Genomic DNA, 24,310 nt, shown 5'->3' on the forward strand with positions numbered 1-24,310 from the left:
TATAGGATTGGGCTTGTATTAGGTGATTTTTTTTCTGCTTAATTTTTTTTAACCTTAGTTTTCCTACTCATATTCTTTTTCCAGTTAAACATTTTGAGTGATAATGTATTTCTGGTTGAGTTGTTAAAGCTGTTTATATGCTATCGATACTAGTCCTGTGTTATTTTTGTGGCAAATATTTTTCTCCCTGTCTCCTACATGTCTGTTATTTTTCACAGGAAGACTTTCTCCACCCTGAGATTAAAATATGATTAATCTTCTAACAAAGTTACTTTACTTTTTCTTTAAAACATTTATATTTTTAATTTATCTGGAATGTGGAATTTGTGCACGCTGTCGGGGAGAGTAATTTTTTTCCAGAAAATCTCTAGTATTTGTTGACCAATCCATTTTTTTCTCACTAAATGGAAATACCGCATGATGTTCTAAATGCCTACGTAGGCATCAACCTGCAGTAAAATATCTCTTTATTGACTCCATTTAACTGAGTGACTGGAGTAACTGGTATTCTCTATTTCTTCTATTTAATATACTGATTGAAGCCCAAAGTAAGCTTAATGTTTACTGCTAGTAGGCCACTCAGTACTTCTATGCTAATAACAATTCTGTTTCTGCTAGTGAAGTTTTACATCACTAATACTCAGATTTGGTCATTCTAAAATCCTTCTGCCGGCTGTGCTTGTCATTGTATTTTCATTATTTAATCAGTATTGTGTAAATCAGTAAAATATGAATACAAAAAGAAGGGAAGGTGCCATTTCAAAGAAAACTAAACTGGATGCTTTAGAAAAAGACAGTGGGTCACTACAAAACTTGTGGCTAGTAACAACATTTTGTATGGTTTACTTAAATTTTGTTAATATATACACAGATCTAAGTAATTATAGGAACAGAAAATGAAATACATGAATCAAGAATTATTTTGGGCCTGTAGGAAAATCTGTTAACTGAAAACTAAAGCTATACCACCACCACCAACAACAAATTATTGAGCTGAGTACATTTTGATGTATAAGGTGAAGTCTGTTTCCTGAAGTGTAGACCTTTTGGTTTTTTTTTTAAGTTTATTTACTTATTTTTAGAGAGAGGGAGAGAGCGCCAGCAAGGGAGGGGCAGAGAGAGAGGGAGAGAGAGAATCCCAGGGAGGCTCTGCGCTGTCAGTGCAGAGCCCCATGCAAGGCCTGAACTCAAACTGAGATATCACGACCAGAACCAAAGTCAAGAGTTGGATGCTTAACCAGCTGAGCCACTTAGGTGCCCCAGAAATGTAGACCTTTTTATATATTTTCTTGTAAAACATTTTAATGATGGAGCCATCTTACAGCTTTAAATGGTAAGGATATAGATAACAGTAAAAATATGTTAACAATAACCTAAGTTGTTAATAGTCTAAATGTCTAGGCTGATGTCTAGGGAGGCATTTAGAACATGATGTAGTATTTCCAGTTAGTTAAAAATACTGATCGTTAACTCCAAACTTAAGAATGAAGAGGGACACCTGGGTGCTCAGTCTGATTCTTGATTTCAGCTCAGGTCATAATCATGGTTCCTGAGTTTGAACCCCACGTGGAGCTCTGCACTGATAGTGTGGAGCCTGCTTGGGATTCTCTGTCTCCCTCTCTTTCCACCCTGCACTTAACTCTCTCTCTCAAAAATAAATAAATAAACTTAATTAAAAAAAAGAGAAGAATGAAGACCGGATTACTACAATGTATTAGTTGTCTGTTGCTGTGTAGTATCTTACTTCAACATGTAGTGACTTGAAATAAAAAACATTTGTCATCTCACTCAGTTTCTGTAGGTCAGAAATCAGAGTGGCGTAGCTGGGTGGTTCCTGTGAAGGTTTCTTATGACGTTGTAAGCCAAGATGTCAGCCTGGAGAGCCGTGATCTCAAGGCTCAACTAGGGCTGAAGGATATACTCCCAAAACAGCTCACTGTGCGCTGGTTATTGTCAGGAGCCTTTATGCCCTCTCCATGTGGGTCCAAGAGAGCAAGATAGAAGATGTGATAGAAACTATGACCAAGTTTGAGAAGTCACATACCGTCACTTCAGTCATATTTTATTAGAAGAGAGTCGCTAGTACAGCTCATCCTCTAGGCACCTTCTCTTAAGAGACTAACCACTACACTGCAGATATTTATTCTGTGTATAGGGATGAAGGGGAGGAAGGATTCATTAATAATGTTGGGCTTCTTTTTAGGATACTGCTTTAGGAAAACCACGAGAGGTGTTTCGACTTCCCACAGATTTGACAACATACGACAATCGCCTTTGTGCATCTATCCATTTCACATCTTCTACCTGGGTTACCTTGTCAGATGGAACTGGACGATTGTATCTCATTGGTACAGGTGAACGTGGAAATAGTGCTTCTGAGAAATGGGAGGTGCGGTTTTTGTTATATATTTTTAAGACTTATGCAAAGTCTGGAAAGTATATATAATATAGACCTTAGTGATTTTGAAATAACACTTTCTGGGCATAGCTTATATGTGATCTCTTTGTTTTTATAATATATCATGTTTTGGAAATTTTTAATTATATAGTATGTACCTTTTACACAACTGATACGTTAACCATTTCTGGTTTGATCAGGGGTTGTTGCAAGTTGTCAAGAATTGCATTCATATTTTCATCGCATGTTGAGTGCTTTATATGTGTGTAAAGCAGTACCCTAAGCATTGGTATTGCCTCCTTCTTGAAGAAGAGATAGCCAAAAATTACATTGGAATATCTTTTCTCCTTTACTCATGTTATATTTGCTGATATCTTTATAAGCCCAGCACACTTCTGCATAACCACTCTGCTTGCTGTCTGGTAAGTTGCCATTGGTCAGTGAGTTGACCAGAGTATTCCCCATTTAGAAAAATACACTGTGATACGCATATAGTAATGTGCCAGTCTCTAAGATACTATTTTTATTTGTTTTCCTTTTTTTTTTTCTTTTGTTTGTTTATTTTTGAGAGAGAGTCTGCACTTGCGTGCCCGCACCAGTGGGGTAGGGGCAGAGAGGGGGCGGGGGGACAGAGGATCTGAAGCAGGCAGGGCTCAGACTCACGAACTATGAGATCATGACTTGAGCTGAAGTCAAGACGCTCAGCCTACTGAGCCACCTAGGTGCCCCTATTTCAGTTTTCTTAAAGCAATGTAATATTTTAAAAAATTATTTTTTTGAGAGGTAGTGAGACAGAGCATGAGTCTGAAGCAGGCTTCAGGCTCTGAGCTGTCAGCACAGAGCCCAACATAGGGCTCGAACTCACGAACCGTGAAATAATGACCTGAGTCGAAGCTGGACACTTAACCGACCGAGCCACCCAGGCGCCCCAACAATGTAACATTTTTAAATCTAAGGGGCAAATTAGGATTTTAGTAAGTAAGGAATTAATTTCTCCAGAGCCACAGTTTTTGAAGGTGGGAAAGAATGACACAGAGTTATACTAATAAGTATATTGTGATACTTCTTTCTAAATCTCAGCAGGTGGCCTTTAGTTCCAGGTAAACAAACATGAACTTAATAAATATATTTATATCTTATAAAAGATTTTTATCAGATCAGATACCTACAAAGATCAGGCTTTAATTATTTGAGAAAAACCAAGAAGGCCTTAGAACCAAATGGCTTACCTTCCTAAGTTATATTAAATGGTATACTACCAAATTGTAGTAATTCAAAAAACTAAACAAAAAACATGATAAATAACCAGAACAACGATACCCTGTTTAGAGGGGACCTTTGCAGGCCTTTGTAGTGGCAGATTCAGATATTAATTGGACATTGTGACATTTTCTGCTTTGGCCTCCAGTGATAATTTTTTTTTTCTTTTTTTCCCCTTCCTTCCTTCCTTCCTTTTTCCTTCTTTTCTTTCTTTCTTTCTTTCTTTCTTTCTTTCTTTCTTTCTTTCTTTTTCTTTCTTTCTTTTTTTCTTTCTTTCTACTGAGGCAGTGTGGTATATAGCATAGCTACCTGAAACACTTGGAAGGAAAGTGATGGGCAGGAGAGATATGAATGAGAACTTATTATTACCAAGCTGTGGATTCAGTTGGTTTTGATCAGGAAGAGACACACTGACCGAACTCACCTTCAGCTTAAAAATAGCACCACATACTCTGCCAGAAGGAAATTCATATGGGTTTATAATTTATTTGGTTTCTGCTGTGTACATCCCCATGGTGCATATTAGTTTTTAGTAATATTTTTTAAATCATAAATTTAAATCTACTTCATGCCCTCTTTAGTATACACTGGTGTAATGAAATAAGCACACTCTGAGATGTTTGCAGTGAGTAATAGTTTTAACTGGGGTCTGGGAAGAGGGGGAATGGGATAGGGTTTGGACTTGGGCTTTCACTGAGGTGGGAGGGATACTGTGGAGTACTGGTCACTTTGAGAGAAGCAACTTAGGAGAGTTTTGAGACTTTGGGGAAATTAGTGTGACAGAGGAGGCTAAAGGTGCGAGTGGTTAGGGGGCACAGTAGAGCATACGGGGGCCAAGGAAGGGCAGTGATGACTGAAGTGTAGGAAGAGAAACAAAGGGAGATAGGAAGACTGCCTGCTTTACAGATGTGTTACCTCTAGTATGATGGGTTGCTGTGTATCAGCAGTACCACGTTTGAGTTGCTAGGCTTGTTAAGGAGACAGGAGCCTTCAGCCTAACCATTTATAAAAGTTTAGACATCAACTCCGCGGTCTCATTCCACCCCTTTCACTCACATGAGAGATAGAGAAGAGGAGGAAGCAATAAACTAGCTATTTGTACCTGACAAAACTCAACCATTTTTCCTTCCTCCTTTTTGTCTCCCAATGTCAACCAACTGAAACCTATCTTTATCATCTCAGTTTTGAGTATGTGAGGTATTTTTGGTTGTTACTGCTGTTTTCTGTTTATGGAAGACTGTAGAATGGATTCCAAAGGTCTACTATTTGAATAATTTGAAAAGAGGTGCTCAAACATTTAGGGAAATTGACATTAAAGCACACTTTTCTTTATAAGGCTATCAACTAGGAGCAGATAGTAAGAGATTCTAGATAAAAGGATTTCCCCCCCCAGAAAAAGTTTTTTTTTTTAAACTAATTTTTGTCATTTGGATGTTTTCCTTCAACTCATTTATTTGAAAATCTTGCTTAGCCGACAGTCTTAAAATATCTTTGATTTGTTATTTACTCTTAAATAAAATACAGTAGTCTTTTAGATTATGTGTTTGTGATATAAAAAAGAATTTGTTAAGATTTTATGTCTCTATGATGCCTAAACTTGCTCTTTAAAAAGAAACTTTAATATATTTAAATAGAGTTTGTTGAATTATAAGTTTTTTATTATAACTTTTAAATGTAAATGGGCTCTTTTGTTTTAGAGAAATAAGAGTTTTAGTGATATGTTCTCCAATTCCTTTGCCTCTGACCTTTGCAGACTTCCAGGAACAAACAGGAACAAACCAAAACAAAAACAATAGGAAAAAAACATACACACGCACATGCGCACACCTGTGCACCAGTATGCACAATATTCAGAAAGTAAGAGGAACAAAGGAAAAATAAATCATATATGAGATAGGAGAAGAGACGAGGGAGACCTGCTTCTCTTCTGTAGAGCAGTGTAACTTGGTAATTCTTTTCTAGGAGGTCACTTCTAGTTCTCTTTCTCCTTTTGATGCTGTTTGGATGCCTTATCGTTTACCTTGTTTTTAAGCCAAGAGTACTGGCCAGTTTTCTCTGTGAAATAAATAGGTGTCTTTCAGAAGTTCTTTTTCAAAGAATATTAGTTGAACTTGCAACCTTTATTTAAAGGCTTTTCGCATTTTTCTACTCCTTGTAATAAATAGCATCCAATTAGTTGTTATATTGTCAGAATTTTGTGCATTTCCGCTGTGCTGTGTTTGTAATATGTACATTTATGTGTGTGTGTGTGTGTAATCTTTTTTTTATTTTAGATTATGTTTAATGAAGAGCTTGGGAATCCTTTTATCATAATTCACAGTATCTCATTGATGAACGCTGAAGAACATTCAATAACTACCTTACTTCTTCGAATAGAGAAAGAAGAATTGGATATGAAAGGAAGTGGATTCTACGTTTCTTTGGAGTGGGTCACTATCAGTAAGAAAAATAAAGGTAAAATGTAACTACAATGTGAATCCACAGGGGTTGGTGCCATTTAGTAGATTTTGAAATGCAAAGCTGTTCCTGTAAATGCTGTTGTTGCTGTGATTCTAATACCCCACATCTAGTGGGATGAATTCCTATAGATAATTTCTCCTCAGGTATATATTGTTATAGAAACAATAACTTGCGGGGCGCCTGGGTGGCTCAGTCGGTTAAGCGGCCGACTTCGGCTCAGGTCGTGATCTCGCGGTCCGTGAGTTCGAGCCCCGCGTCGGGCTCTGTGCTGACAGCTCGGAGCCTGGAGCCTGCTTCCGATTCTGTGTCTCCCTCTCTCTCTGCCCCTTCCCCCATTCGCGCTCTGTCTCTCTGCCTTTCAGAAATGAATAAATGTTAAAAAAAAAAAAAGAAAAGAAACAATAACTTCCACAGTCAGTTATGCCTTTTTGTATAAAAGGAGACATTCTTACATAATTTTGAAAGAACTTAAAGTGTATAATTTCAGTATATGCAAGACTGTACACATATATTCTAATGTGTATATGTATCACATACAAGGATTATATATATAATTAAATGTAAATTATAAATTGTAGAAAAGTCTTGACTCTTGGGCTGTTTGAAACTATCAGACTTCTAACTTGGACATTAGAAATTATTTTTCACTGTATTAATTAAGATTCCTTTAATGGTGTGGCCTTGTTCTTCACCAGTGCTTAGTTCTTACTATTGTTGAAAACTAAGGGAGCTTGTTTCCATGACTCTCTGCCCTTTTTCTAAGTTTTTATTAACTTACATAACTTACGGGCCTTAAATTACAGTTGACCCTTGAACAATAGGTTTAAATTGTGTAGTTTAAACTGTAGAGTTCAGGTCCATGTATACATGGATATTTTTTGATACAGGACATTACTGTAAATGTATTTTCTCTTCCGTATGAGTTCTTGAATAATCCTTTCTTTATTCTAGCTTACTTTATTTTTAAAAATACAGTATATAATATATATACAAAGTATATGTTAACTGACTGTTTTTGTTATCAGTAGATCTTCCAATCAACAGTAGGCTATTAGTAGTTAAGTTTTTGGGGAGTCAAAAGTTATATGCAGATTTTTGGCTGCATGGGGGATCTGTGTGGTTTTTTTTGTTTGTTTGTTTGTTTGTTTGTTTTTTAATGTTTGTTTTTGAGAGAGTGAGAGAAACTTTGAGGGGGAGAGAGAGAGGGAGACAAAGGATCAAAGCAGGTTGGGTGCTGACAGCAGAGAGCCTGATGTGGGCTCAAACTGAACCATGAGATCATGACCTGAACCAAAGGCAGACGCTTAACCAGTTGAGCCACCCAGCATCTCTCATGTCATTTCTTAAGGTTTCATTCTTTTCACCCCCTTAAGTATTATTTATATAATTGTTATTCTTTTCCTTTTTCTTTTTCAATGAATATAACAGCAGTGCTTTTCTAAACTGTGTTGAGTGGAACATTTGATAAACAATGTTTTGTAGTTAAATTGAAAATATGGGCATATAATAGTCCTATTTCACATTAAACATGTTGAAGATTCTAAAAATGTTGAGTAAAAAAAAAAAAAAAAAAGACAATTAAAGCAAGCATTTCCCAGCTCATTTAACCATGGAGTTCACTTGAAATCCACATGTTATTTTCTGTTGCACACATGTTGGGAAAAGCCACCCTGTAAACCGTGTAGTATCTAAGTCTGGGTGTTTGGAGTCCGGTAGGACTCTTTCCCTTACACGTACCTGTGCAGGAAGCATAGGAGTTTTTAGTTCATTCGTAAATTTACAAGTCTTTTCTTAAATATGTGTGAAATGAAGGTGAATGTAGGTGAAGATTTAGAGGAAAACAAGGACATACATTTAAAACAGATTGTATCATTATGTATAACACGTGACATTGGGTTACAGTTTTTGACTACTTATTGTGAAGCTTGTTAAAGTAGTACAGCTCACTCTAATAGAGTAACAGTGTAAGTAAAGGTAAGGGCACACACAAAACCAAACCTGTTTTCAAGAATAAATTCAGTTATTTTACCAGTAATTTTCATGATACAGTTAATTTTATATCTTTTCTTTATATCTCATATCTTAAATTTTATATCTTAAAATCAAGTATTGGGGCACCTGGGTGGCTCAGTTGGTTAACTGTCCTACTCTTGATTTCAGCTCAGGTCACGATATCACTATCATAATGATAGTTAATGAGTTTGAGCCCTGCATTGGTCTCTGTGCTGTCAGCGGGGAGCCTGCTTGAGATTCTTTCTCCCTCTCTCTCTCTGCCCCTCCCCCATGAGTATACATGCATGCTCTCTCTCTAAGTAAATAAACATTTTTTAAAAAATTAAGTGTTGGGGCACCGGGGTGGCTCAGTTGGTTAAGCGTCCGACTTTGGCTCAGGTCATGATCTCGTGGTTTGTGAGTTTGAGCCCCGTGTCGTGCTCTGTGCTAACAGCTCAGAGCCTGGAGCCTGCTTCAGATTCTGTGTCTCCCCCTCTCTCTGCCCCTCCCATGCTCATGCTCTGTCTCTCAATAATAAATAAATATTTAAAAAAATTAAAAAAAATTAAGTATCATTTATGCTTGATTCATTAGGCATACAGGTCTGAATCATTTCTACCATAAACGTTTCATTTTAAGGAAACCCCCTTAAGTAGCTAGAATGAGCAGAAAAATAGTCCACACCATACCTTTACTTTATCCTTCGTTTGTGGCTCTTTTGAGCAGATGCCTATCATGTACCTGCTGGGGAAGTAGAAAGGCTGTAGTAAAGGAAAAGGTAGATCATTCAGAAGCTGATATTTAGGTAAGTCAGTCACTTTAAAGTCTACAGCACTGGTATCCAATGGAAATTTCTGCAAAATGGACATGTTTTATGTGTGTGCCATTTAATACAGTAGCAGCTACCCATGTGTGGCTGTAGAACATTTGAAATGTGACTAATGTGACTGAGGAATTGAATTTTAAATTTTACTTAATTTTCGTTAAATAGCCACCATGGCCAGTAGCTACCACATTGGAAAGCACAATCTAGAGCAAATTTCACCAGAGCTGGTATTTTAAAGTAGGAGTGAATTTATAGAAAATTAGGTTATAAACTTTTTTAGCCCTATGAAAAGACTCTTGATAGCATGCCTTTTAATAGTACATTTAAAATACTTAATTTTAGGGGCGCCTGGGTCGCTCGGTTAAACGTCCAGCTTCGGCTCAGGTCATGATCTTCCTGTCCCTGAATTCAAGCCCCACCTGCACTGGGTTCTGTGCTGACATCTTAGAGCCTGGAGCCTGCTTGGGATTCTGTCTCCTTTGCCCTCTGCCCCTCCCGTGCTCGTGCTCTCTTTCTCTCTCAAAAATAAATAAATGTTAAAAAAAATACTTAATTTTAATTAAAATTAATATACAAATATTTTCAGGATATTTTATAATATAGTGTTTTATTTATAATTTTTTGTTCTAAAATACTTTCTTTTTTTACAGACAATAAAAAATATGAAATCATTAAGCGTGATACTCTCCGTGGAAAGTCAGTGCCGCATTATGCCGCTATTGAGCCTGATGGGAAAGGTCTGATGATTGTCTCCTACAAGTCCTTCACATTTGTACATGTTGGTCAAGATCTTGAAGAAAATAAGAATGAGAACTTGTCTGAGAAAATCAAAGGTAATTTTAGTGTTCATCTTCATAGAGCTCATGTGTGTTTATGTACATTTATGTCTGGTTTGTCTTACTGGTTAGGTTATGGGTTCTACCAGGACTAGATAGAGGCTTAATTTTCTTTTGTATTTCCCAGAATTGTCTTTTGTAAAATGTGCTACCTAAATAGTGTGAATTGTTTTAATCAGTAATTTCATAATTACCAAAAATGTTTTTAAAAAATTATGCCTTTATGAGATGTTTAGTAAATACTTATTAAATGAATAAATAATGTCTGTTTGTTATTGGTGTTTGTGAAGCTAGCATATTAGTATTGAATATATTAATCTTTTAAAATAAGCTAAACTGTGTTGATTATAGGTATATACTAGTGTACGTGTTCTGAATTTTTAGTACTAAGCTTTAAAAAAAAGTTCTTGAGGGCCTAATTGTTAAGTTTTTCCAATGTTAAATGAATAAATGGATGAAGTTAATGTTTTAGAATGAAGACAGTAACAAAGTCTTTAAAATTTATATTTACATAGGAAGAATACTCTTACATTCAAGAGAATATCCCCCTGTAATCATTTCTATTCATAATTCTGATGTTTACAACCAGAGAATAGTATATTTTACTTGAGATTTTCGCAATATTTTCAATTATACATAATTAATCTTTGAATGTCCCTTTTTTGTTAATTATATAAAATAAAAATTAGTTTCACTATATTTATTTAGAACTTTCTAAAGAAAAAAATTCTTTGAAAAGTATTTGAAAACAGGGATGCCTGGGTGGCTCAGTTGGTTGGGCATCTGACTTTGGCTCAGGTCATGATGTCAGGGCGCGTGAGTTCGAGCCCCATGTCAGGCTCTGTGCTGACAGCTCAGAGCCTGGAGCCTGCTTCAGATACTGTGTCTCCCTCTCTTTCTGCCCTCCCCCACTCATGCCTGTCTCTCTCTCAAAAATAAATAAACAGACAAAAAAAGAAGAAAAGTATTTGAAAACATTAATGTAATAAATATTTTAAAAATATTTTCCACAGGTTCATAAATGATATGCACCTTTGAATAAGAGAGTTGTGCTTTGATGGCCTTTTATTTAGCCTTTTAACAACTTGGTTTCCCATGTGATGTATTTTAATGTTAGATTATCTCTAAGATCCCTCTCTGAATAAGTTCTACCCTGTCTTAATTATACTGTTAAACTTTTCTAGAGCTTAGCCAAAACAGCTATTCATATCTCTAGACCACATGCCCCTTAGAACTCTTGGTGAGCAATTGCAAAGGAAATGAAAGAATGCCCTAATCTCTGGAAACATTCTGCCTAGTACCTGAAACTATGTGGTTCCAAGACAGATTGTAGCGTAGGAGGGATACAACATCTGTTTAAATCATAACTATCAGTTCAGGTGTTGTTTTTCTTGTTGACATCTCACATTATATTTTGATTTCCTTCTGAATCCATTAACGTCTTTCCTTCCCTTTTAGTGTGAACCTCAAATCCCCTGTATTTTTCTGTGTACCTTGTAATAAACACACTTTACCTATAAAGGAGAAATGTAATTTTTAAAAAATTATGGATAGTTTGTCAATTATAGCATGCTTTCTTTTAAGTAATCATCTGAGAATATATATGGGTTTCATTTTCTATAAACCTCAAGAAGACTGATATTGTCTGTTGCCAATTTGGTGTTGTCATAATGATATAAGTAAGAGCATTTTCTTAGAAAGACTTAAAACAATTTCCAAAGCATAGGCACTTAGCAACCAACAATTGAAAAAATTATTTAGTTGTTCGTATAACTTTTAGTGGAGAGAAGCTTAAAAAATTCTGGCTTTCCATTTAGTCTATTTCCATGGACTTTAAGTTTTACTAGAAGCTCATGTGATTTTGCAGACTCCTCCCCTTTCCATATCTGGCAGAAGTTGCCCACTGAATCATTGTTACATATAAACTGCCTCGTTAACTTTTGTGGTGGACAGAAAATTGAGTAAAACAGGTAACTTGCCTTAAGGAGCTTATAGTTATCAATCTTTTAAGCTGTAGTTCAAACTTTCTCAGTGAATTTATACTAAAAGTACTTTTAAAGAGATAACAGAGAAGATCTAAGAGCCTGCTTAAAGGAATATGATGCAAGTTAGAAATTAATCCAAAGTAACAATTTTATCCTGAAAATTTATGCATTTTTTATGCTTATTCCTATAGTATCATGCTTGTTAAATTTTATTTAACATCAAATAGAAGTGACCCTTTAAGAAGATACATCACACTTACTATTATATCTTTGAGCATAGCTAGTACTTACAAAGTTTTTACACAAAACAGCACAAAAATAAAAAGAATGATACCCCCCTCAGAAAAGAATAATAACCTGAATTTACTGAGAGTTTATAATATATGTAATAACAGGATTGATATTAAATATTTTATATGCATTAACTCATTTAAATTTTAACAGTTCTGTGAGATAATGTCATATTTTGTTATTTTACAGATTAGGAAAAAGAGGGTAGTAGATAAAGTTGCATACCAAGATTAATAAGTGGTTGAGCCAAGATTCAAGACCTAGGACTAGTCAACTCTGGAGTACTAGTTACTAACCACTATGTTATATTCCTTTCTGATGAGTGTGTGGACAGATTAATGTTTATGGATATCATTAAGCAAATAATTATTTATTTCTTAGCAAATATTTATTCTTTTTGCATTTAAGCCCTATTTTCTTATTTCATCCTATGGGTATTTCAACCTGTAGCATGATGAGTTTAAAGCTTTTTCTAAGAGAAGCCAAGGAGATCAAGAAGGAGGTGAAGGGAGGATACTTTTATTGGGAACTTGGACAAAATACACTGGCAGCCGTTGAATTCCCTGTGAAATTGCTTTCATGCACAACGTTGCAGAGTAGAATTTATAAATATATCTTTTATTTTTATGTGGGTATGTATCTCACCAAATAATAGTTGTCTTCTGTATCACAGAGTTACATTGTTAGGGCAAATCAAAGCAATGGTGAAAGTTTCAGACAGTGGTTTATGACATATTTGTTACTCCTTTGAAGTAGGAATCTGCTGTGTGTGTAAAGGGAAGAGAAAGGAGGAAGAAAAGGGGAAACTGGGAGGCAGGGGGAGAATGAATGGGGATAAAGGATTGCTGTCATTAGTATTTTATGAGTGCTTATGTCTTGCAGCATTAGGTAAGCCTGGAAGAGGAAATGTCAAGTGCAGTTGTTATAACTCTGAAAATTCCCCCAAAAGATCTGTGTGTGTTTGTTTATAGTTACTTTGTTTTGTAAGAAGATCACTAGAAATTATGCTAAGATTCCTTTAGATAGGTGTTCTTTTTTGTGCTCCAGTGTCTCATTTTGTGTGTTCTGGTCTCCACTTTTTTATTACATGATGTATTTTTCTTTTCCCAATAGAACCTCTGTATTACTGGCAACAGACTGAAGATGATTTGACTGTAACAATACAACTTCCAGAAGGCAGTTCTAAGGAGGACATTCAAGTACAGTTTTTGCCTGATCACATCAACATTGTGCTGAAGGGTCAGAGGTTTTTGGAAGGAAATCTCTATTCATCTATTGATCAAGACAGCAGTACATGGATGATTAAAGATAATAGGTATACAGATAGAGTTGTATTTATATTTAAATTTTTTTTTTTCTTTTTTTCTTATCCGTTCTACAGTGGTTACACCAAAGTTGACTACTACTACAATAGGTCTGTCTGTATTGCTGATTCTTTCTTAAGACAGATTAAAAATGGAATTACTGTATCAAAATACATGATTATCATTAAGATTAAAAATGCTAGTAAAGTTATAGTTTGTATTCTATGGTAGAGTTTTTATTATCAGCTCTGGAAAAATAATGACAGTAGTAACAGTAATAATGGATAAAAATGATTATTTGTTTTGATTAATACTCTAAAATTTTTTAAGAAAAAAATCTCTTTTTATTGACTTCAATTTGCCAACTAGATAATACATTCCCATTCTTTAAATTTTAATATACATGAAAGGGTACACAGTGTGAAGGCTCCCTCCAGCCCAGACCCTCCAGCCATCCTTCCCCTCATGCCCATAACCACTGTTCATAGTTTTCCTTCTACAGGTATTTTATGCATATTCAAGCAGATATATGTCTGTTTTTTGAACAAAAAAGGTTTTAAAACATAACTATACATAGTTTTACAGCTTGCTTTTGTTGACTTTCAATAGCAAATCTTGAAGAAGTTTCTATAATGTATATATAATGATTTATTTTATTCTCCTTTATGGCTATTTATGATATTTTACTTTGTCACCCACAATGGTCCTTTATTCGATATTTTGACTGCAGTGTTTTGCTACAGTGAATAGCTTTCATGTGTATATAAAAGAATTTCATGTGTGCAGGAATATATATGGAGGACTCCTACAAGTGGAGTCAATATTTCTTTGAAAATTATAGAGAATATTTTTTTAATGTAAGTTAGCCGTGTACATTTTTTTGTAATTGTGTGTGCAGGACACAAGAGAAATAGATGATATGGTCAACTTATCCAAACAGAACTTTTCAGTACAGCAAAACTGAGAATTTCTTCTCTTCTAAAAAAACCATTAAGAAAACAGAACCAGGCCATGGACTGGGAAAAAAATATTTTCATTATGCATATAAAACAAAGGAATTGCATTCTCTCTATATAAGAAACCTTGTTAGAAATTTATAATTAAAAGATAACCCAATTTTAAATATGGTCGAATGATTTGAATTGACGTATCATGATAGATGATATTTGAATAGCTAGTTAAGCATATGAAAAAATAGAGGGAAAGGCACATTAAAGCTAGATGAGACACCAGTGCATGGCTAAAACTAGACAGCTTATGGTATCAAATGTTGACAAGAATGTGGATCACCAGCCTCTTGTACATTGCTGGTGGGAGGGAAAAATGATAGTCACTTTGGCAAACTGTTTAGCAGTTTCTTAGGCTAAGCATGTATATACCCACTTAGTAACCCAGAAATTCTACTAGATATTAGTACTCAGTAGTACACAATAGAATGCTACTCTGCGATACAAGAGAATGGTGTGATAAACACAGCAGTATGAATGAATCTCAGAAACATGCAGAGTGAAAGAAGCCAGAGACAAAAAATGTGCATACAGTGTGAGTCCAAACATATGGAGTTGGCAAACTGGCAAAACCATCTCTGGTGATACAAATCAAGACAGTGGTTACCTCTAGGGTGTAGGGGGACTGACTAGAAAAGGGACACAAGGGAACTTTCTGGATGATTGAATAGCTTCCTTGGGTTATAAGGGTATATGCATTTGTGAAATTCCATGAATTCTATACTTCAAATCTGAATTTAGTCTGTAAAAACCTCAGTGAAAGGAATATGCAGAAAAATAGGTAAAGATTAAGTTTCTTATAAAACTATAACCCTTTGCTCCTACTTTTTTGCCCCTTTGTAAATCTTTCATTATAGATTGTTAGTAATTATTACATTCTGTGATGGGTTAATAGATGGTTTTGGGCACTTAATTTAAGAAATGGTCAGATTTGGGGGCGCCTGGGTGGCTCAGTCGGTTAAGCGTCCGACTTTGGCTCAGGTCATGATCTCACGGTTCGTGAGTTCAAGCCCCCCGTCAGGCTCTGTGCTGATGGCTCAGAGCCTGGAGCCTGTTTCAGATTCTGTGTCTCCCTCTCTCTCTGAACCTCCCCCATTCATGCTCCATCTCTGTCTCAAAAATAAATAAACGTTTAAAAAAAAAATTAAAAAAAAAGAAATGGTCAGATTTGGTCAGAAGTGGGTTAAAATTAGTTATTTTTACTTTAAATATAATTTTCAATTTGTAATATAGGACCCATATGAGTCTTTGATTTGAGTCTAAATATTGGAAGTCTGAGAAATAGGTATCTAGTTCAAAAAATTTGAAGCTATATGCTTTTATATCCTGAATTCGTTTTATTGATGGGGAAATTTGGCAACTTTTCTTTTTTAATGTGGTAAGATAAATACATTCATGAGTAAATGATGTTGTTTATAATTTTTTGAGAATTATTGAACTAAGAATCCAATATTCAGTGAATTCAACAAAAAAAGAATAATGATTTCCATGAATCTGATGCTTTGTCTTTCTCTCTTTTTGGATGGATTTTTTTTTAACTGTTCTAATAATTCTTGCTAACCAGTTTTAATCATGGTATATTTAAATAATCACTGCAGTCCTTCCACATTTTTCATAATCACTCCTGCAAATGTTTACAAAAATATTTTTATTGTAATTCTCAGGAAAGTATTACTGTTTCAGAGGGAGAGTGAAAGATCTGAGCTAGATTAAAGTCTAATCTCATGGACATGATAGTTTTTGACAATCTCACCTTTCAAGGTGATAAAAGTGGTTTCTAGAGTCCTGACCAATACTCAGTTATACCAATTGAATAAATACCTGATTTTGTTAACAGTTTATCCATTTACCTGGATAAAGAAGATGTGGAAAAGGACACCCAGATGAGAAGTACCCTGGAATCTAATGTGTCCACTAATCACCGTCTGACTATAGCTAGGTTACCACAGTAAAACACATGGTTTTTGGTTCATTCTTCATGAACTTTGGCATACTAACACACTGAGTTCGTAACAGAATCTGATAAAATTACTCTTTATTTAAAAACTTTTTTTTTTTTTTTTATTTTGAGAGAAGGGGAGAATCCCGCACAGGCTCCACGCTCAGTGCAAAGCCTGATATGGGGCTTAATCCCATGACCTGAGCTGAATTTGAGTCAGACGCTCAACTGAACTACCCAGACATCCCTATTTTTATTTTTTATTGAAGTATAATTAACATACGCTGTTATATCGGTTCCAGGTGTTCAGTATAATAATTCAACAACTTTATACTTTACTCAGTGCTCATCATGATAAGTGTACCCTTAATTCCCTTTACACTTTTTAATATACTTTAAAAGCTTAGTTATGTGAATGGTTCTTTAAGAAACATTTTATATTCTACTTAAACATATTTTATGTGCATGAGAGAGATTGAGGGTAGCATTTCTAAATTGGCAAAGCAGCTATAACATACTGTTAAAGTAGGTCATCAAACAGTAACTTAGCAAAGGTTTAGAATAGCTGGACCTCACACAAATAGTTTCAGCATTTAATACATGAGCATAAACCTGTGTTGTTTTCCCATTAAATTTGAGGTACTTGATTACTATTTTACATTACAAAGGATAATTACAGTGATGTGTAGGTGGGGTCATTGGTAAAAACATGATTTTCTGTGCTTGATTAAATTATTCATATTTCTCATTTTCAAATGGTTAATGTTCCTTCTCACTTTGGAAGGATTTGTTAACTAGTCTGTAGGTTATTAATGTATGGGGTTATATGTTCTTTTTGGCTGGATGGTAGGACATGATCTTAATTTTAAAATGTAGAAATGCAGTTGTGCTTAAAGGATTGCATTGATTAGGCGTGCAAACTTATGATGGTTCAGAAATTCTCTATAACTGACATTGTGTGAACTGTTTTTAACTTCTTTAGGTAGCAGCTGACTAAAACAGTATTTATACATTCTGGTCATGGTAAAATTTCCTTAATATTTACATGTATTTATTCAGAGAGGCAGAATAGTGCAGTAGTGAAGAGCATTGACTTGGAGCCACACTGCTTTACTAACTCATGACCTTGGCAAGTTACTTAACCTCTAAGTGCTTTTCTTTTCTTACTTTGTAAAATGAAGATGAAAATAGTACTTACTCTATTTGGTTGTGGTGAGCAATCAGTGAGTTAAAACATGTAAAGTGCTTAAGACAGCACCTGGCATATGGGAAGCATTAGATAAGTATGAGTTGCTGTCGCGATTATTATCTTCATCATCATCATCCTTTTCAAGATTAGCTCTCTTTTAGAGAATAGATTATGATGGTAATTTTTAATGCTAATGATAGGAACTCATTACATAGAAAAGATGTTTTGCGTCGTCTCAAAATAAGTAGTTTCAGAAAAAGTTAAAAGTGCTGTAATTAATTCATGAGGTGAAGATAATAACAGCCTTGAAAAATAATTGATAAGTTTGCATGTTCTATTTGATAATTATGATTATAGTTATTATTGTGTCCTTGCAATTATTTCCTTGCAGTTGTGTTCCAGGGCATGGGTTAGTATGGCACACGTGTACCAAAGGTGGCACATGGGAAGGGTTGCTTTCCTATGGGACAGCTACCACCACCCCACTTTTCTCTGTATTCTAGCAACGGCTGCGCCTAAAGCAGCTTATTACTTGAATTTCTCTTCCTATTCAAGAGGCACATGGGGCAACTCCCTGTGCTCCTATGTCCATGGTCTGCCCCGGCTCAGCTCTCATTCTCTTTCCTGCCACATGAAACCTTAATCTCAGTATTCCGTGATAGGCCCCTTTTAGTGTATTTGGAATTTGTTCAGTGGCTTAAATGTACAGAATTAGATTTTCACTTGATACAGACCACATTAACAACTTTTTTCTTATGTTACCAAATTTAATTATTTTATAATTTCTACTTTCTTTTCAATTCATTAAAATCTGTATTTTAAGAATTGATATTTGTGCTGATCTAACCTGCCTGATGTTTACATTAATATATATTATGGCTACTAGTTTAGGAAAATGAAGCTAATTATTGGCTTCATGCATAAAGAAGTACCTTTAGTTATAGTCAATTAATTTCACGTGCCCTCCCCAACCACCATCCTCGTTACCACCATTCCCTAGTAAAATATCTCAGAATCTTGGTGCCTGCATTTCTGTCTCTTAAGTTCAGTAATACACTGCATACCTGGACTACAACAGTATTTTCTAGGTGGTCTTACTCTTGCCAATCACTCTTCTCATCAAGTCATGTGGCATACCATTTCCAGTGGTACTTTCTTGATTGTTTAGTAAGTATAAATGATTACCCTTGGATTATAGATTTTCCATCATATGCAATACCAAAATGAACACAAGTTTTGGTATCTTCTGGACACCAGGGTGGGTAGATTCAATGGAAGATTCTTCTGGTTGGTGTTGGTTATATAATTTGTATAGTTGGTTAATGTAACATTAAGCATGTTACAAGTAACTTCTTTTAATTTCTAGCTTGGAGATTTTCTTGATTAAAAAGAATGAAGGACTAACATGGCCAGAGCTAGTGGTTGGTGATAAACAAGGAAAGTTTATAAGAGACTCAGCCCAGTGTGCTGCAATAGCTGAACGTTTGATGCATTTGACCTCTGAAGAACTGGTAAGCAATTGTAATAGTAGGGTGACTTTCCAAAGGCCCGGAAGTATGTTATGTGAGGGTTGTGCCATGTTTTTCAAACATTATTTTACATTTACTAATGTTAGAGACACAGATGAGGCACAGACTGGTGTTTGAATGTAGGTTAAAATTCTAATATTCATTCCTTACACTATGTGAATACATATCTGTGTGTGTGGGATTGCTGTATAAGGTGGATGTGCATGTGTATATTTATATATATGTATACACACACATAGATACATATATATTCTCCTTTAGAAGAATCAGACCGATATTGGCAGGGACAAAATTAGGATTTTACTGTATACCTATGCCAATAATCTTCTTGTCATCGTAAAATTTTCTAGGTTATCTTAGGATATCACAGGGGTATATATATACTACAATTAATTATGATTGACAAAATAATTCATTGTAATGATTACAGTGATAATACACTACTCATTCAACTGTGACATTTTGTTGAAAATGTTCCAATCTGATAACTTTTAAGATAATGTTAAAATTTTGAATAAAGCAGGGGTGCCTGGGTGGCTCAGTTGGTTAAGTGTCCAACTTCAGCTCAGGTCATGATCTCATGGTTCGTGGGTTCAAGCCCCGTGTGGGCTTTGTGCTGACAGCTCAGAGCCTGGAGCCTGCTTCAGATTCTGTGTCTTCCTCTCTCCTCCTCTCCCCTGCTCGTGCTCTTTCTCTGTCTCAAAAATAAACATTAAATTTTTTTTTTTAATTGAATAAAACATTATACCAGAATTTCAGTTATATGTTTATTCACCAAAAATTATATCAGCACATGTACAATGTCTGACTTATTGCCATTTGGAGTTAGAGTGATGAGGAAAAAACTGTTAGGAGGTAGTTTATACTATAGGGTTAATTATATCGTAAAGTAGAAAGGAAATTAGAATATTGAAAGTAAATGTCTCTGTCAAAAGAAAACATGGCCAAAATGGAAAAACCAAGTTTCATGTCTGCCAGCAATAGTTAAAAATTTCAGGGGGCACCTGGGTGGCTCAGTCAGTTGAGTGCTCTACTTCGGCTCAGGTCATGATCTTACGGTTCTTGAGTTCAAGCCCCACATCAGGCTCACTGCTGTCACCACAGAGCCTGCTTCAGATCCTTAGCCCCCCCCCCCCCCCCCCCCAGCCATTTGTACTCTCTCAAAAGTAAAAAATGTTGAAAAAAAAAATTTCAGGATCACTGGAAAGCATTTGTAAGACTGTGAAACTTTGATCTAGCCCTGGTGTTAAAACAAGCCCATGCAGACTGCATTGCCCTATGTTCATTCATTCAGCAAGTATTTTTTGTGATAGGGCTCTGGGATATAATCATATAGTTACAGTAGTGGGGTTTGTTATGATATTGTAGATTATTGCTGCTAACTGCCTTTTAAACTTGATTATTTCAAGTGAATATTGGTATATATGAGTAAGTTATTTATGTCTGAACACCAGTGTATTTGGGAAAAACATAGAATCTTGTTATCTGCAGCTGAAGGCTGTCTTGCATGTTTCAAATCTTCATACTTTTTGTTATCTTTCTGCATTGGTTAGAACCTTTAATCCATTGTAAAATAGAAATGGTGAATAGTGAAAGCAGACATTCTTGCCTTATTTGTAAGCTTGGAAAAATGAATATTTCACTGTTAAGTATGGATTATTTTTGTCGTGTTGAGGACATTTTCTTCTATTATACTGAGTTTTTATCATGAAAGGCCATATAGAATTTTGTCAAATACACTTCATTTGTGGTGTAAACCTTACTTGGTCATGATGTATAATCCCTTTTAGGTATTACCAGTTTGGGTTTGCTAATATGTTATTGAGGAGTTTTGCATCTATATTTGTGAGGAATATTGGCCTGTAGTCTTTGTTTTTTCTTTTTACTGTCGTTATTCAGTTTTGGTATCTGGGTAATGCTGATGTCAAATGAAAAGGGAAGTGTTTCCTGCTTGTTCTGTTTCTGGAAGAGATTGTGTAGAGTTGGCATTATTTCTTTATAGAATTTTCCAGTGAAACTGTCTGGACTGGAGTTTTCTTTTTTGGAAGTTTTTAACCATGAATTTAATTTCTTTAATAAATACAGGATTATACTGGGCATCTATTTCCTTTGGCTTTTTTTCAGTTTCCAGTTTCATTTGTTATTACATTGATTATTTTCTCCTTTTTGCTTACTTTGGATTTATTTTGCTCTATTTTTAAAAGTGAAAGTTTAGATGATTGATTTTTTTTAACCTACTTTTCTGTTGAAAGCATTTAATGCTATATACTTTATTCCAAACACTACTTGACCTACCTCCTCCAAAATTTCAGCCTGTCTTCTTAATCCCATTAAGGATGATTTGATTTGGTGCTGTATTTCAGTATTTTATGTGGCTGATATTTATTCCTTGCTTGTTCTTTCTTCCAAGGCAGAACTTTTCATGAATCTCAACTGAAAGTCTAGGATGTTTACCAGGGCTTATCCGGTGTGGGCTCTGATCTCTAAATTTTGTCTCCCAAGTACTTTATTAATATCAGCACTCAGCTTTTGAGCCCCTTGCCTGCTTCTTTCCACTTGTCTTTTCCAGCACAGCTTGAAAATCAGTAAATGCCTAAAGACAAGTAGCAGAATCTTGGGTTCTCTTCTCTGCTGTTCCCCTTTCTCTGTAAACTTGTCCTGTTAAATTCTGGCTGCCTTGATAGTACTGAACTTTTTTTTTTTTTTTGAACATTTTATTTATTTTTGAGAGACAGCAGGGGTGGGGGAGAGAGAGACAGAGACAGAATCTGAAGCAGGCTCCAGGCTCTGAGCTGTCAGCACAGAGCCTAATACAGGGCTTGAACCCAGAAACCGTGAGATCATGACCTGAGCCGAAGTCGGATACTTAACTGAACCATCCAGGCGCCCTGATAGTCCTGAACTTTTCATTTTTGTCCTCTTATCTTTAACATATAGTTAATGGAAAAGGGAAAGGAGGGAGGAGTGCAGAGGGTGCTTTCTCTATGCTACTGGACATATATATATTTTTGAATCGCTGAAAAAATGGCCCCAGCTAATTGCTGATATTGCCTTCCCAGCCAATCATAGCAACCAGACTTGTTTCCATTGATATTTAGGCTGACTAAACTAGGTGGCTCCAAATCCCAGGTGGACATGGACAAGGTTCATCTTCTATCACTTCTATAACTCCAGAGATTTAGTTTCAGAGATTTTCTCAGGTCATTTCATCAAGTTTTCAATAACATGACTGCATTTTGGCAAACGAGGTGTGTGGACATTTGGTCAGTTGTAGAATTATGGTTCTGTTACATACATGTGTATACATAATTTCATAATGCATGTATATGTGCAATTTATCACTTCAGCATTGTGATCCTTGGACTCTGTGAGGGATATAAGGCCAGAGAGTGCTTCTTGCATTTAAGCAATGGAACATATTAAAAGTTCCTTACGTTTATCTCTACTTTTGGCTTATTATTAGCTACACCTTTGTTTTTGTATTAGTGTGTATTTAGTGGTTGTTCTAGAGTTTACACCATACATCTTTAACTCATCACCGTCTTTCTTCAAAAATTATTACATCATTTCACTGTAACTAAAGAGCTTCACAATAGATTTCCATTTCTTCATCCTTTCTATTATTCTCATCAGACATTTTATTTTTACATGTTGTAAACTCAATAACATTATTATTTCAACTTTAATCAGTCAGTTCTTTTTTAAAGAGATTAAAATATGGGGGGGGGGTCTTACATTGGCCCACATATTACACATTTCCTCTGTTCTACATTTCTTTATGTTGATTCATATTTCCATCTGTTGTCATTTTTTTCCTGGCTGAACAGTGTCCTTTAGCATTTCTTGTAGTGTAGGTTTACTGAGTAAATTTTCTCAGCTTTTGTTTGCTGTAAAAATACTTAGGTTGTCGTCCTTTTTAAATATTTTTGGTAAGTATATAAGTCGATGTCGATAGGATTTTTCCCCCTTTCAGAACTTCTGTTATACTCCATTGTTTTCTGGCTTGCATAGTTTCTGATGAGAAGTTGGCTGTCATTTGTATCTTTGTTCCTCTGTTCATAATGTGTTTTCTCCTCTCCTCACTACTTTTAAGATATTCTCTTTATTAGTAGTTTGCAGCAATTTCATTATAATGTGATTTGCAGTGGGTTTTTTAGATGTTTCTTTGACCTTCTTCAATTTATAGAGTTACAGTTTTCATCATTTAATGACCATTTCTTCAATTTTGTTTTTCCATTCTTCGTGCCCTCTTCTAGTTACCCATGTGTTAGACCATTTGATATTTGTTCCACAGGTCATTGCAGTTGTGTTTTTATTTTTTGTCCTCTCTGTGTTTCATTTTAGATAGACTCTCTTGCTGTGTTTCAAGCTCACAGGTCTTCTGCCGTGTCTAATTAGCTGTCAATCCCATCTTTTTTTGCTTTCCACTTCAGATATTATATTCTCATATTTACAGTTCAGTTTGGTTCTTTTTATATATCTTCCGTACCTCTCTCAACATATATGTATTTTTCTGTACATCCTTGATTTTGTAATAACTGTTTTAATGTCTTTGTGGTGATTTCATCATTCTGTCATTTCTGGGTTTTGTTGATTAGGATTTATCAGTCATGGGTCTGAAATTTAGTTTTTAATTACTGTTGTAATCTTGATATTTTAAGTATGAAGAAACCCATTCTCTTATTGTTGATGGTTTGTTTATTTTGTTTTCTGGTCTAAGAATCCAAATCCAGATAAAGAAAAACCTCCTTGTAATGCTCAAGAGTTAGAAGAATGTGATATTTTCTTTGAAGAGAGCTCCAGTTTATGCAGATTCGATGGCATTACATTAAAAACTACTCATGTGGTAAGTTTTTGATCATCACATTTCTAAAAATTTATGAATAAGTACAAGTTATAGGAGATAATAATTAACTGGCCACACATATAATTTGCAAACCTGGCTTGACTGCAAAGCTGAACAGCAAAGTAAATGACAAGAAAACCCTTGAACTTTTTGTTTGATCTTTACGAATTGGTGTGCAAGATACAGGATTTTTAGTCTGTTTTTGTTTTTGGTTTGTTTTTTACTGTTGACTGTTTTATAATATTTGGTGTTTGGGGTTGGGTGGCTATCATCTAAAACTCATTACTTCATGAAGTGGCAGTTTATATCACCATCCCTAATGAAACACTGTTGCCTTATTTTGGTACTGTTGCATATTTGATATCTTGTGGTAAGCTTTTTTCTGTTTAGGTTTTTATATGTGGTTACAACTAATTTATAACCTAATTTTTTCATTTGAAATTATGAC

The 24,310-nt window shown here is 35.2% G+C and overlaps 1 protein-coding gene across 2 annotated transcripts in view; it reads left to right on the plus strand.

Moving 5' to 3' along the window:
• The window catches only part of NUDCD1 (NudC domain containing 1), a 75,124-nt gene that overhangs the window by 25,136 nt on the left and 25,678 nt on the right, over nt 1-24,310 (plus strand). For both annotated transcript variants that reach the window (XM_049633004.1, XM_049633005.1), the window contains exons 3-8: nt 2,204-2,389; nt 5,932-6,112; nt 9,587-9,769; nt 13,162-13,363; nt 18,854-18,998; nt 23,737-23,862. In XM_049633004.1, the coding sequence (XP_049488961.1) occupies nt 2,204-2,389; nt 5,932-6,112; nt 9,587-9,769; nt 13,162-13,363; nt 18,854-18,998; nt 23,737-23,862 (1,023 nt within the window). The remainder of the gene's footprint in view (nt 1-2,203; nt 2,390-5,931; nt 6,113-9,586; nt 9,770-13,161; nt 13,364-18,853; nt 18,999-23,736; nt 23,863-24,310) is intronic.

The sequence above is a fragment of the Panthera uncia genome, chromosome F2, assembly GCF_023721935.1.
Source record: "Panthera uncia isolate 11264 chromosome F2, Puncia_PCG_1.0, whole genome shotgun sequence".
Classification (NCBI taxonomy): domain Eukaryota; kingdom Metazoa; phylum Chordata; class Mammalia; order Carnivora; family Felidae; genus Panthera; species Panthera uncia.